Raw genomic sequence first — 15306 nt, 5'->3', positions numbered from 1 at the left:
TTCTTTTTATTATAACATTATTATTATATTATTTGTTCCCTTTCTTTCTTTTGTTCTTTCTTTCTTTCAAATTTTGTATGATCAAATTTTTTTTTTTTTTTTTTTTATGTTGAGGGGAGGTTAAAGCCCTAGATGGATTTCTAACCTCAACTGCACATCCACTTCATAGAAAAAGAAACTATATACTATGTATTTGTAATGTTTTATAAACCAAATCAAATCTTTCTCAACTTTCTCTGACAGGGCTTTTTTCTCTTCTTCCTTAACTTCAGCTTCTTCAACAATTATTCTACTTAAATACCTTTTATTTTATACTGTAATAATGTTATTTGTACTGAAGACATGTTTGTTATAAGAAGAGACGCGATGTGCAGCTGATCACAGAATATCACTGAAAGATAAAAACAGATTAATTTATGTGAGAAAAGATCTTAATTGTTGCCAATTGCTTATTTATCTGCTACTGCTGACTTCTTTGCAGAAGATTGCTTTCTGCATTCTGTGCATCGCCCCCCCCCCCCCCCCCTCCTCTGTAACAACTGCATCAAACTGAGCAGGATTTCACTTGATAATTAATTCAGGCCGAACAGATAATGTGTTATGACTGAGATGCAGCATTCAGACACAGTAAAACTTCAGTAAGCAAGACAAGTCTGGTTTGTTATTGTTGCTCACATATTAAAGTGGTGCGTTGCTGCGATAAAGCCTGTCAATAAACATACAAACTGCGTTGCTGCAAGTGAGCAGAGGTTATCTAATTTCATTTTATTTTTTTTCAGACTGATTCCCTGTAGCTAAATGTTGTGCAACAAACTTTTTTTTTCAGTCATTAGAATTCTATTTCATGTTCTCATAATAATCAAACTTTTCTCTCTTGGTAAAAAGCAATTTGCGCCGAGTTGAAGAGGTCTTCCTCGGCGTTGTGTTGCAAACACATTTTGGAGCAAACGAGAGTTTCAGCGTCCTCCTTTTTTTTTTTAAAGTGACTTGGAAACGAGAATGGTCTGAGAGCCGACGTCACCTCTGCACGGTGAGAGCTCGCCGCGTTTTCAGTAGCAGACATCAACCTGGAAATAAGGCACCTTCCTTATTCAAAGTCTGCACTTCGCAATTACTCATTTCAATCAGATTTGCTATTTAAGTTGAAGCATGAAAGCGCGGTCCGCCCACCCACACACCTGCTGTCATCGCTTGAAAGCCAACAGATCTGCTCTGATGTGAAAAATGTATTGCTTGGTTATGCTTTGCTTCCTGTCGTCAGGAGGAGAGGGAAAAAAAAAAGAAGAATTTGAACAAGGTAAAGCCAGGCAGGGGAGATAATAGGATTTTTTTTTTTTTTTATGCTCTGTTCTTTGAGTGGATTTTCCACAAAACTGCCGTTCGCAATTAATGATGAAAAGAGCTGGTAAAAGCCTGGTGGTGGATTTGGGGTAAATGATGATTCACCACATCAAGGCCAGTGAAGTGTTGAGTGTGCAGGTAAATAAACTGAAGCGAAGGACATAAAAAGGTGTTAAACCAGTAAAAAGTATAGAGTCAGCGGCATGCTTTTTTTTATATATATATTTTTTACAAAAGTGTTGATAATTCCCAGATTTTGTGATTCAGCTGCGCACACACCTACAGAAGAGCACACAATCAACCTGCAACCCGATCGAGATGGCAAGCAGTATGAGTACAATACGCATAAACACATTTTTTCCCACTGGGACTTTTGCCTTGCTTTAGTGTCTCTCTGGGCTACAGCGCACACTGTGCTTTTAATCCAACCTGCCACTTAAATATATATATATATATATATATATATATATATATATATATATATATATATATATATATACACACCATGTCATCACGCGCTCTTTTGTCTCTCCGCCAGCTTTTGAGCAATGACGCACCTTGAAAATAATCTTTAAAAAGGATCGTTTGTGTGCATACCTTGAGAACAAGCAGAGCTATTTGTTGTAGGTGCAGCACGGAGGAATATCCCAAAGGGACAGTTTTATAGGAGGGTTAATGTTTGTGTGTCTATCTTGATGGGTGGTTGTTTGTGGATCTGAAGAACTGCGAACACAAGGCTACATACAACAAATAAACAGTGCATTTTGTGTGCCGCGTCTTGAAATAGATGTTCTTCCAGGGCTGCTTGAAAGCAGAGAATGTGTGTCTGGATTTGTACTGTAAGCAGGTTCAGTCGCTCGCTGTGTGCGTGTACACGGTACCTTGATTGCAGAAGTGGCGATCTGGAGGTGGTGAAGTCGCCTCAGGGTGCTCTCTCGATCTGTGAAGTAGGAAGCCGCCAGCTGGTGGAGCAGCTCCAGAGACACCACTGAGCTGTTGCTGTTACCCTCCGACTTCTTATTGAGCTTCTGCTTGTCCAGGAAAATGGTCAAAGATTCCTCTCCTGCCGAACAATAATCAATCAAGAAATCCAGTCAGTATGTCTTTTACTGAATCCCTACCTATGTTGATTATTTTACAGTGTACTGTAACAAACCCCTTTTAAAGTGTTGAATTCTTTGGTTATAAAAACTAACTCTACTTCCAACATTTCACCACGCCACAGCAACAGGCTGATGTTATCCTCAGAAGACCTGCAGAGAGATTCTGCTTTTTCATTTGACATTTCTCTGGCAGGCCTTCACTCACTCACTGCGGTTTGTCCGCTGTGCAGCAGATAATGTATCATTTGCTTTTGCTTCACTCCCTTTCATCAGACAATCATAGAATCACTAACGATAAACACCTCTCTGTGTACTCTGATGGTTGTCTCATTACACGCCCGTGGCTCCCTGAGGTAACTGATGAGGAAAGTTAACTGGAAGATGCTGGAAAGTATGTGATTTCCTTTTCTTTTTTTTTAAAAGAAAATCATATCAAAATTTCTAAAACAGAGACTGATTTAAAATAGCAATGAGTAATATCTTGTGGTCTCAGAAAGTGTTGCTGATAAATGCCAGTCACCCTGTTGCCTAAATTGCTGGAGACATTTCAAACTTTCTAAAGAAGTCAGAGCTGGCAGGACTCTGTGTATTTACTGGAAATGCTCCAGACTCCCCCTGTATTAGCCAACATGCACTCAGTTGAGATTCAAAGCAGCATTTGAAAGTGGAGAAACAGATGTGGGAAAAGTCAGATTTTTAACCTTGCCGATGGACAAGTATTACAATTTAGCTAACATTAGCAACTAGCTTTAGCAAGCTAATGTCAATGAAACATAGCAAATGTCAGCCTGTCAGTGTCACATTCATTAACATTTCTAAAATGTTCAGTGGTGCTCTCGTTGTGCAGTGTCCTGCCAACTGTCAGTTTAAATCAATCATATATACAGAGCAACCTTTGAGTATGAGGCATGCTAACATTATCAACCTCGCCTGAGTTTATACCTGGTGTAATGTATGCTACATTATTGTCGTCTGTAAACTAAGAAGGACTGTGGCAGTTTGCTAACAGGCAGCTGACTTGACATTTGTAAGTCCTGACAGTCCCGTGTTTCCTATAGCGGCCACCACTGTCTGCTAAAGAGATCACACCTACACTTTAAGTGTGATATTGAGTCAAACCTTTACCGATATCAGAGAAAAATTTGAATTTCATGATGTTAAATAAAGCACACCTTTACTTACTACACTAACAGTCAATCACAATCACAGTTATCGATGCAATAGCATGTGATCTGTCTTGGGCAGGTCGAAAATACAGCGGCAAGCGGCGAAGCAAACCTGGAGCGTTTTGTGTTCACAATGCGCAGGTTAAATCAACCGCGACACAGACTTGAAGCCCACCTCGAGAAGTGGTCTCAGCGCTATGTTGGCAACACTGCAGGCTGTAAACGCCCCCCTAGTAGAAACTGTCTGTGCCAACTAATTTTGAAAGAGCAGTCCAACTCAGTCATATGGCATTCGCCTGACCAACGGTGGAACTGTGGTCACTCAGTCAGTCAGCGACATTTGTGATTATAGGGCTGGCCCCGCTGTTGTGGTCCAGCCAGAAAGTAGTGTTCATGGTATGTAGCTATACAACTTTCTGCTAACGATCCCACAATGTAATGCAACACTGAAAACTGTCACTGTGCAGCTCAACAGCTATCAGTGATGACATAAAATGATGATGACTAAGTGTCCGACATGTGAATTTACTTCTCACTGTAGCGTAAACCCATTTATAGGGAGCAATGAATGAGTAGGAACAAGGCAGAGATTTTTGACACAACCTCAGAAAAGTAAAGTTTTAAAAGCGAAACAAGCTAAAAGACGAACTAATGACCAACTATAACAAAACTAAATCATGATTAACTGACTCTTTACATTTTTCTGGTAAGTGTATTTTGCTTTCATGTCAGTCAAGTCAAAGTTTTTCATCTTAACCCAGCTAACATTTGTGCAAAAATCATACTTTACAGTTGAATGTAACCATAGGGGAGACGGACATTAGAAGCAAAGAAGAACAAGATGAAAACTTTAGAACAAATCAGAAAAAACAGAGATCTGGGATGTGTGCATTTGCTCAGCCACAGTCTAATCAGTATGCAGACTGGCTCAGCCCATTTAGTTGAGGCTGTTAATTACATATAGCATCTAACTACAAGTCTGTCAATGCATTCATCTCTGCTTTGTCTCCCACGCTGATATTCCAGTGCATACACCAAGTGATAAGTGGCCCCCAAAGCTAGATGTCTTTGCCTGTGGATGCAAACCTCACATGTAATATCCGAGATTGAAGGAGGCTGTGAGTGTGTCAGAAAACAGGATCTGTCTTCTGTGAAAGGTGTGTGACCAAATTGGTGGTGTTGTCAAATACTGGTGGTCCAGTATCTGATAGCTCTGCTGGGCGAAGATAGACGGGTATAAGTGAGAAAGTATCCCCTTCTGTTTTTTATATATTCACTGTATATTATAAGGTTGGACTCTTTTGAGATGTTTATACTCACTATCAATTTTCAACAATATAAAAAAAAAAACAGCTAGCTGTAAATATGTACTCATATATCTGCGCTGCTATGTGATGACCAGTATCAGCAGTGTGTCAATATCAGGAGGTTGTTGTTCTGAACATAACACAGGTCTTGCTCTTGTTTTGTGAGGCGCACGCAATCGATACTGCTGGCAATTCTGTTTTGTGAGTTCCTTCTCTCCTCTGAGATCGAGGGTAAAAAGAAATCCAATAAAGAGAGACGTATACTAAAAAATGGGTCAATTTAATCCCCCTTCTGCTTTGTAAGGCGCTTGCAGCTGCACACTATGTTCATCAGAGGGAAAGATGAGAGGAAAATTACAGAGGAAAACAACCTTGGCAGAATGCTGCAGGTATAAGGTGTGGTATTGTTGCAATTGTTGCTTTTCAAAAAAAAAAAAAAAAGAGCAATAGATCCTGTACTTCTGCAGCACTGCTCTAACACAGGCTGCAACTCCTCTGAGACCGACAATGAGTAGCTCCTCTATTTTTGGTGTGTCCCGACACTTCCTAACCTGAGAATAAAGGCGAGTGTGTCACCCGCAGTCCTTCCTTACCTCCCAGGGTAGCAGAAACTAGGAAGTGGGTCCCATACTTCTTGATGAGGTTTTCGTTGATTTGCTGCAGGGTTGGTCGTCGCCCCAGTAACCGGAGGTTGCGCAGGAACTCTGGCGCTAAGGGCAACGGAGCTTTGAGGAAATCTCTCTTCTCTGTGGCCAGGCTGTTCACCTTCCAGTGGCTGAACTCCCTGAAATGATGATAACATTAAAAGGTGAATGCATTTTTAGGAGTAAGAGTGTAATATGTTCTATAGAAAACAATCTCCATCCAGACAACCGTTTTAGCTCTGTATCAGAAACCATGTCCGTCCATACTAACACACCTGAAAAAGCATACATACGTAAGCATTCACGTACATTGGGCATGCACGAGCCGGTGTAAACAGGAAGCTGGTTAGCGTGCTAATGTCAGTAGAAGAAAAGATGTGATAGAAAATAAAAGCAAAACAAGAGTTAACACTGGTGTTTGTTTCCACTGCTGGACACAGCTCTTGGCGAGTAAAGGAACGAAGTTTGATGCTGATGTTTTTTCTAGACTGGTAAACAAACAGCCGTTAATGCTAACGTTGGTTATGTAGCAATAGCAAAACTTACAATAGCTCTTTGAAGGTGCTACTAATACTTGTGACTCATACACTACCAACTATGAACAATGGATTAGCAATTGGTAGCTTTTGTCTGATGCAAATGGTAGCCAAGTCAAACAAAGACTCGATCACAGATTAGTCCTAGTGGGATTTACAGTCTGATTGACATATCGGATGTCGGATCTTCAATATGGTAAAGGAAAAAAAAGAGAAACTTCAGGAAGTGGAAGGATACCTTCACCAAGATAGACAAAAGTTTGCTCAAAGAAAACCTCCTGAGGTGGTTGGTTGCATTTCCACTAAGCTTTTTTGATAACTTTCAGCTATCCAATACATGAGGTTGGTGAGTGTAAATGGGGTCAGTGTTCTTTTTGCCTGCCTTTCTCAGCAATGGTTGTTTGTTGTTTACGGTTTTACTTTGCTGCAGGGGATCGGCTTGGACGTGACTTTTCTATTGGCCTTTCACTCCTTCAACCATCCGCTATTACCAGAAAGTCTCAAACCCCTCAGCTCTGTTTGAGTTGTAAAACCCCCTGAGCCCTCCTTCCATTTTGCGCTGTTCCTCTTGCTTGTTCCTATTTATTTAAATTGCGTCTCAAAAATTAATATGGTGATGATTAATTGATGATAAACTTATCTCTGGGACTTTATCTAAGCACTCAGAATTAGATTTGAGCACTCTGGACTTCTGAAGGCCAGTTTCACTATTTTTGGAATGCTTTTGGCTGCTGGTGATATAATTTGAATCAATATTTAGGATCCTTAAATTGGTCCTTGCCATGCCATATAATATATCAAAACTCTGTCTGGAAGTGTAATGTAATGTAATGTTGTGTTTACAGCTTTTTGAGCTGAACCCAAGTGGCCAAAATCAAATACAATAAAATATCCAGTCCTCCAACCTGAACAACCAAATGGGTCTGGTATGACCCACAGGAGCGTCTCCTGAAATAACGCCTTAGTTGTCATGGTTACAATCATAAACACACGGACTGTACTGACAGCGGTGTACCTACCTTCGTTGCCATGTTTACTATGATAAAGTTCATGGCTTGGTTAGGTTTACGAAAAGATCGTGATTTGGGTTAAAATAAGTACTTCCTCAACATTAGTCGTCATGGTTACAATAATAACAACGTGGTTAACTCCGTCCAACGGTCATGGATTATAGAAAACAACATAAACGGCGACTTTCACGTGGGAATTGAACACGGCTCTCCTGCCTCATGTTCCACTACAACTTCCTCTTGATGCGCTCTTGTATCAGCGCACTTTTCACTTTGCTCCCATCATAATGACTATGACCACTAGATGGCGCCTAACAACTGCTGCACAAATGACCTATATGCTCGTTTTTTTTTTGTTTGTTTTTTTTTTTTACAGGAGTCCAGTCCATGCAGAACATTGAAAGACCTTGACTTGACCGTTCCTGATCACAATATGTGTGAGACTTTGAGGACGAGAAACATTTAAATTCCTACACTTCCAGTGCATCATGGTTTTTGTTAACTGTCCACACAAATACCAGGCAGTATAGCAAAACCTGACCAACAGTAGAAAGTGACAGAGGGGGGAAACTAGTCTGGAAAATGTATCCATTCCAAGAGGCTGATAATCATTTCATCACTTCACTCCTGCAGAACCCCAAGGTATTTGAAGATTATGCAAATACCAGCACAAAAGTACAGAGCCACCTCATCTGCATAAATTTGCTGCAAAACAAGAGGCGCTGAATATTAGCACATTATGTATGCATTTTCTCAGAACAAAATACCAGCAGTGACACACTGTGTTTTCCCACGAGTAATCTCTCTCTCATACACACACTCACAGTCATACACACACACATGGACCATACACAGAGGGAGGTGCATATCCTGTATCACTGTCTCAGTTTCCTACTGGCTGCTCTTACAGTGCCTCTTTGCGGTCAATAGTTTACTATTACAGACGACACGATACTGTAATTATGCTGCTGACAGCATTGTGACTACACTGGAATACATACAATAGGCCAAATTCCCTTAATAATACAAAATGAATATGTATGGGGTCACTCAGATGGTACCAATGTAAAGACAGCAAAGGGCTGTAATTAGTTTTTAGTTGCTGCTCTGCATATTAGTCCTTAAAAGAGAGTTCAGATTTGTAACCATTTAGAACAAACCATGACAAAGCTTCCCTCAGAAGGAATGGCCCCCGGGAGCATATGGTCAAACTAGTGCTTCATTAGGTGGTTCACTCTCATATAATGCGCCAATTAATGTCTGTAGCCTGGCCACACTCACAGTGCAATTTATACAAGACATCATTAACTCAGGCCACATTGTTCTTTCATGAAAACAGGGCGACTGAGGGAAGCAGAGTCTGAGGGGACGGTTTGGAAGTGCAAGAAAAATCTCTGCAAAAAAAATTAAATAAACAGACTGAAAACACAAGAGGTCGAGCAGCATTTGCTTTCTTACGCCTGCTTGTTTGTTCCCCTTCAGTGAGTAGCCATTAGTTTATTTATATCAACTCAGATAGTTGTTTGAGTGAGAGAGAGAGAGAGAGAGAGAGAGAGAGAGAGAGAGAGGGCGGGGCAAAGACGGGTTGAGCAAATCAGTGCGCTGCTCACAGCTTTACGGTGAAATAAGATTTTTATCCATTTGAAATTGTAAAATATTTTCAGTTCATTAAGGAGCTGTGTCTTCAATGCATCTCGGGTGCATTCACACCTGAACGTAGAGCTGTCCACTTGTGACTGGATCACCTGAGACGGAGGTCCGATCGGGGTCTTACTGTTGCCTGAGCAAATAGCTTGATAAACTGTTTATTAATTTGTATGAATGTTATAACAGGTCGTATTTTGCTGCAAAGGTGTTTGTTTCATACGCTTGACATCTGTCAGGTGCCTGTGTGTGTGACCCTGTACAATGTTCAGGATCAAGTATTTCTTACAGAACTTCCCCACAGAGCTGCTTCAGCTCTGGTGTGAACGTCTCTCTTGTCATTCCACAGTATCTGTGTTAAGAGCGTTAAGGTCTGGACTCTGACTGGGCCACTCTCAAAGGCGGATTCTCTTTGTTTGAAGTCATTCTTCAGTGGGTTTGCTTTGATGTTCAGGGTCATTGTCCTGCTGCATCACCCGACTTCACCCTGACATTTGATTTCTCTAAATCAAAGAGGAAAACTCCCACCAGGGACCGGGAAACATTTCAACTGTTTTCATTGAAGTACGAACAATCTAATCTTGATATGTAAAATCAGAGTATTGCCCCTTTAATAAAAATGCAAACAGACATTTTCCATCACCCTGAAGAAATGATTGGTTCAATCTAGCAATCTTTATTTGCCATGTTCACCATTACACAAGTATAATGTGCAGTGATGCAAGACTGTGAAAAAAAAAAGCATATATCAATCAAGTACAAATGGAGATAAAAAGTAAAAAAAATAAATAAAAGTGACAGCAGCAGTGATGAAGCGTTGTAGTGGCATCAAATCAAGGATGAACATGAGATAAACACTGTTATCTAATCATAAACATAATAGCATGAATTTTAATTAAAGAATCTGTCAAGTGTGATTAAACATTTTCATTGGTCGCACCGGTGAACCTGACATTTAGCAGGTCTGTCTCTGTGTGTGTGTGTGTGTGTGTGTGTGTGTGTGTGTGTGTGTGTGTGTGTGTGTAATGTTTTTTCGTTCTTTCTCTTTGCATTCTGTGAAGACCTGCACCTACTGGTTGCCTCTGATTGGCTCTGATTCTTATATTCTTCTTCTTCATTTAAAACTAGTGGAATAAAAAAATAAGGAGTGTATGTGTGAGTCCTCTTCAAGTGACACCATAACCCTAAAACGTACAGGTAATTCAAAATGAAGAGAACTATTGATTGCTATTGATTGATTGCTGACTGTTACACCTGTTCCCGGTGCTGAAAGTCCCCGGCCAGACCCGACATAATCGATGGAGGTTATAACGCTCCACCCACTATCTCCCCTTTTCCAACATGTGACTACAAGCAAGAGCCTACAAAATACAAAAAAGCCAAAATATCTGCCATTCACAAAGAACGGCATTTCCAATTTCTGTGGCTCAGATATGATAAAGGCTGGGAACAGCAGTTTTGTGACAGAGCATCGATGTAGCAACCAAAGCTAGTCTGGAGCCCTGAGTTTAAAGGCCCCATAAAGGTAGATTCCCATGTTTTCTTTGACTGAAAAGCAGGTCTAGGTTCTATATTAAAATGAGCGCAAAAATGAGCTGTCAGGACTTCAGTAACTTTGTGATGTCACAACAAAGCAGTCACTGCCCTCAGCCACCACCCAAGCCCCGCCCACCTGGACCCACAATGCAGGATTTTGTCTCTCTGTTTATATTTTCATTAGATAACTCAGAAAACAGTCAGCCAATCAGAAGAGAGGATCAGAGCCTCCCCTCTTCTGATTGGCTGACTGACCCGTTGTTACTAGAGCTTCACAGAGAAGCCTGAAAGAGTAGATGCAAATCTACACTGAGATGATTTTTAGTTCTTAAAGCCACAAATATATCTTCTTATGGATCAACACTTCAAATAAAACAAAGGAAACGTGTAAAACATGGAACCTTTAAGTATCATGATCCTCTCTAACCAGCACCACACCTAACCTTCCTTTTCACCACCTACACTATCCTACTTCTCTTCTAAAATATTAGAGAAATGAGTTGTCTAAAGTCACATAATGGCAGGTCTGTGGCTCTGCCTGAATACGGCTTGTGTAATGTTCTGGTCTGCGCAGAATGTCGTGTAAAAAAAAGGGGGGAAAACTAGTGATATAAAAAAAGGTCAACTAAATACATTCTGAAGTGACATTTATACGGTTTTTAACTAAAGTGAAACAAACTGACCAAGGTTACTTCAACTGCAATGCCTAGAACAAATATAGCTGTTGTAATTCCAGCAGCAGTTACATGACAAATATCCCAAACCAAAGGTCAATCTCATTTGAAGGCGGCAAACTATAACAATTAGTCTGCAGCTATCACATGCATCAGCAGGCATTAGTTTTAGCTTAATACTTAGTCCAGTGAGTCACAGGATGGCAGCGAGCAGTTGCACACTGATTAACTGGGGCTGATTTAGACTGATGTGTCTTTTGAGCTGCTTTACAGTGACTGAGCACAGGCAAGCAGCGCTGACGGCGATCGGGCCAAAAAAGCAGGAAAAAAAAGTGCATCTTTTTTTTTTTTTTTCCTGTGCTTAGCTCTCTAAGAGTTAACAGCAAGACTGTTGGCTCACTATTTGGCTAATGATGATAGATGGTGTTAATTAAAAGATTTTAGCACAGCGCTGATTGCACCTGCAGCTCTTGCACTTGGTTTCGCTGAAGCAGAGAGTTTTTTTTTTTTTTGCTTTTTATTTATTTTTTTTTTTAATAGGGAAAAAAAACTCAGCCTATGCACAAATTTCCCTTGGATGTTCCTCCTGGCAGCATGTTATAAAATAACACCTGGACGTTATTAGCTGTCAAGACAGAGACGGATCAACATGCAGCCTCGTCCAGGAGAAGGACTCCTGTAAGGCTCCAGAGGAGTGGGGGAAAATGTTGGAGATACTGTTTGCATGTATTGGTGTTTAATTAGATGCTGTATATTATTATATTTATATATACAGTATTATGCAATATTAATCTGAAAGTGACATTCAGCTACATGAAACTTGTGCAAACAAATTTGTTGCATTCATCGGTGCTCTCTTATTTCCAAACTGTTCATAGGTAAGAACAAAATTGTGCGTGGTCAGGATGTGTGTGTATCACTAGTACAGTTCTTGTTAAGGTTCGTGGTGAGTTGATGATGGCACCACCATCCGAGGGTCTGGCCAGGGAGATAAAGTGGGTCGTCGGCTAATCAAAAGGTCGGCGGTTAAATTCCGAGCTCTTCCTGTCTGCATGTTGAAGTATCCTTGGGCAAGACACTGCACCACAAATTGCCCCTGATGGAACATTTGTGTGTGAATGTCTGCGTGTGGCAGAAAAGTGCTGTATGAAAGTGTGTGAATGGGCGGATGTGGTTTGTAGTGTGAGAGACTTCGACTCGATAAGACTAGAAAAGCACTAAACACAGGGCAGTCTCCATTCACCAATAATTTGATTTATGACCTAATTCCTGCAAAACAGATATCCCCCCCCCCCACTGACTCATTTTAAATTTTTGTTTTCATCAGCTTTCAAAATGATTAGCTTGTGCTTGATACAAAAACATCCAAACTTTTAACTTGAGTTTGGTCGGCAGCATGGTGATACATATAGAGTTTTATTTTCAGGCTTCAGAAGCACTGAAATTGTGGAAGTTGCTGTGTACCAGACCTTGATGTGTGATATCTATATTGGGAAGTTCCCAGTGCTGCAGGTGTGTGTTCAATCACACCTCATACAACATCTCCCCGAGTTCTCCATGAGTTCTCCACCTCATGCATTTGTTTAATCTTTTATAGAACTGTTGATCCCAAGTCTCTCCTAGTTACTTTAGACCCCCCCCCCCCCTTACAGCCAACAGATGTTTCTTTATTAATTATATATCAAGCTGCTTCTGCTCTGCACACATGCGATGCAGGTGTCGATTCACAACACATTCTCATTCCCTGGATGTTAGACACTGACAAACCCGCCCATGTCTCACTGACAACACGCGAGCTAACCTTTGGCCTCTGTATATTGACACACGGGATTTTCAGTTGGCCCCCGATGTTAACTGACCTGCAACGGTAAAAAAGACGCCCAGGTAAACTGCTCCAGTCATCTATTGACACCATTACAATTCTGCAAGTTTCGAGCTTTGACCTTCCCCTCTTGGAGAGCTGAGACATGATACAGATTTTCAGAGGGCAGTATAGCTGGATACGACAACATGTGACGTCCTCAGCGTCACCATGGCAACGTTACTTGGAATGTCAGAGCTCAAAGTGTCCAATATTGCAACGGGGGGAGGTTAACATTGGTGTCAAATGACGATCCTGTGTGTCAATACACAGACGCCAAAGGGTAGCCTACCTTACTTGTAATCAATAATCACATTTCTGATTGAGGCTTTATATTTTCAGGTGGGTAGAAAAATTAAGTGAGGTTGAGTCAAAAAAAAAAAAAAAGTCAGAGAGCAGGTGAGAGAAAGACTCAAAAGAGAGAATAACAAGTTCAGTTTCTGCACTTCTGAATTCTGCGCCGCAGTTCACCGCAAACCTATTTGTTCCGAGTTCAGAGCCGAAACTTTATAATGAGCTGCCTCACCTGAGTCAGCTACAGTCTCACCTAAATCTCACCTTCCAGAGGAAGTGACCCACATATACAGTTTTCTGGTGATTTCTGGAGATGGTGGTTTGGCGGAGTTGCTCAACCCTCAAGTTTCTCCATGAAAACTGTGCTTCACCGCTCGCAACCAATCGCCCATGGAAACGAGCCTTGATCCGTGAGGATGTGAGGTGATCATTTAGTTTTTATTATATTCAGGTGAGCTCGTTTGTTGTTAGAGCGGAGGAAAGAATACAAAAGTAACACGAGGAGTTGACATTGACTCTATTGCAAGTAAACTGAACTTACTGATAGAAAACAGTAGTTTTTTTGTTTTACCTAAACCAACAGTGACGTTCGCATCTCACACCTCAAACGGATTTTGTTTTAGTACCAATCACTGCTCACAATCATTCACTAATTTATATTACTACTAAATTCAAATACAGCAACGTGTAGCAACATTTACTAAGACTAACAGATTTTTAACGAACCATGTGAGTGGTTTTTTATATCCTTTAGCCCATTTACTACAAATCCCAAATTTGGCATTTTATAACAGTTACTGAGTTTGCAGTTATAACTTTGCACTTTTCTACAATTTAAGATGCGAAAAGAAAATGTAAACTGCACCAATATATTCAAAATTGGTTAGGAAAATTTTTAATGTAATGTAATTTGATGATAAACAGAAATACAGCTTTGTGTTGTGAGTGAAAACAGCAGTGATAAGAGCGAGAGTTTCAACAGAAACAGTATAAAGTTGTGGAAATGTATGAGGAGCCACGGGGACCCCCCCCCCCCCAGCTGGGACACCGACCCTCTTAATTGAAGGATTTCTGTCTAAACAGGATAAAGAAAAACTTCTTCCTGCCTTTACTTTCAGCAGTCTAGACTATTGTCATGGTGTCTTCACAGGTCTTAGTAAAAAATCACCCAGACAGCTGCAGTTCATCCAGAGTTCCTCACTAACACCAAGAAAGTGGAGCACGTCACACCGCTCCTGAAATCACTGTCTGGCTTCCTGTGTGTCAAAGGATAGATTTTAAAAACCCAACTACTGGTCTATAAAGCACTAAACTTTCTTGGGCCCAAATACTTCATGGATCTACTTGTACGACTCAGACTTGACACGACTTGTTTACTCAGTGTTCCCAGAATCAGAACCAAACAAGGCAAAGCAGCTTTTATTTCAAATGCTATTTAAATGTCACCTTAATGTTCTATTTTCCATGTATTTCCATGGCTCTGTGAAGCACTTTGAATTGCCTTGTGTCTGAATGGTGCTTTATGTTTGCCTCGCCTTAAAACAGCAGCACCAGCCACAGAAGAATACTGGAAGAGTTCAGCTCTTGGCAGTTTTATAGCTGCTATTGGAAGCTATTTTTTCCCTCTTGAATCAATTTGACCATGCTCCATATCTTTAACACCAGCTACAGAGACTATAGAGACCGGTGACTGTACGTCAGCCATGCCAGATCAGCTGATCACGTTCATCGTCGCCACTGCTGGGTCTATTTGTGAAGTTGACTTCCCAGTTTCCCCGGATGCAGGAGCTGGTTTTAGAGCTACAATGCAAATTACTCTGAAGTGAAAACATTTGGAATCTTAAAATGAGGACTGACATACCCATTTACTTTTTACAGTTTCTCTCACATCAGCCAGTCAGGAGCTAAACTGTTCTGGAATATGGCCCCTGAACCTTTAAGTTGCTACCTAACATTTATCAAACTGTCTTGTCAAACACTCAACCAAAGGTTATTACACTCAAATGTTATAAATAAATGGGGTTTTACTCTGGAACAAGGGCTGATTTACTTCTTCAGTGTAAGAGACAAAATCCGAGTGAGTCCTCTTGTCCCGGGATGTGAGTTCATTAAAACTCCCTTCTGTCTTTTGGGAACCCACTAGAAATAGGCCCTCTACCCAGTGTGGTGGTGGTGGTGGTGGTGGTGGTG

General features: G+C 40.8%; 1 protein-coding gene across 2 annotated transcripts in view; it reads right to left on the bottom strand.

The window, feature by feature from the left end:
* brinp2 (bone morphogenetic protein/retinoic acid inducible neural-specific 2) overlaps positions 1-15306 on the bottom strand; it is a 196674-nt gene that overhangs the window by 64157 nt on the left and 117211 nt on the right. For both annotated transcript variants that reach the window (XM_087173332.1, XM_087173333.1), the window contains exons 3-4: positions 5511-5701; positions 2223-2404 (exon numbers count right to left, since the gene is read on the bottom strand). In XM_087173332.1, the coding sequence (XP_087029458.1) occupies positions 2223-2404; positions 5511-5701 (373 nt within the window). The remainder of the gene's footprint in view (positions 1-2222; positions 2405-5510; positions 5702-15306) is intronic.

The sequence above is a fragment of the Seriola lalandi genome, unplaced genomic scaffold (genome assembly GCF_002814215.2).
Source record: "Seriola lalandi dorsalis isolate HSWRI2012SDOR001 ecotype SW California unplaced genomic scaffold, Sedor1 jcf7180002054181, whole genome shotgun sequence".
Taxonomy (NCBI): Eukaryota; Metazoa; Chordata; class Actinopteri; order Carangiformes; family Carangidae; genus Seriola; species Seriola lalandi.
Note: the sequence above shows the minus strand (reverse complement) of the source record. Positions and strands in the feature narration are given on the sequence as shown.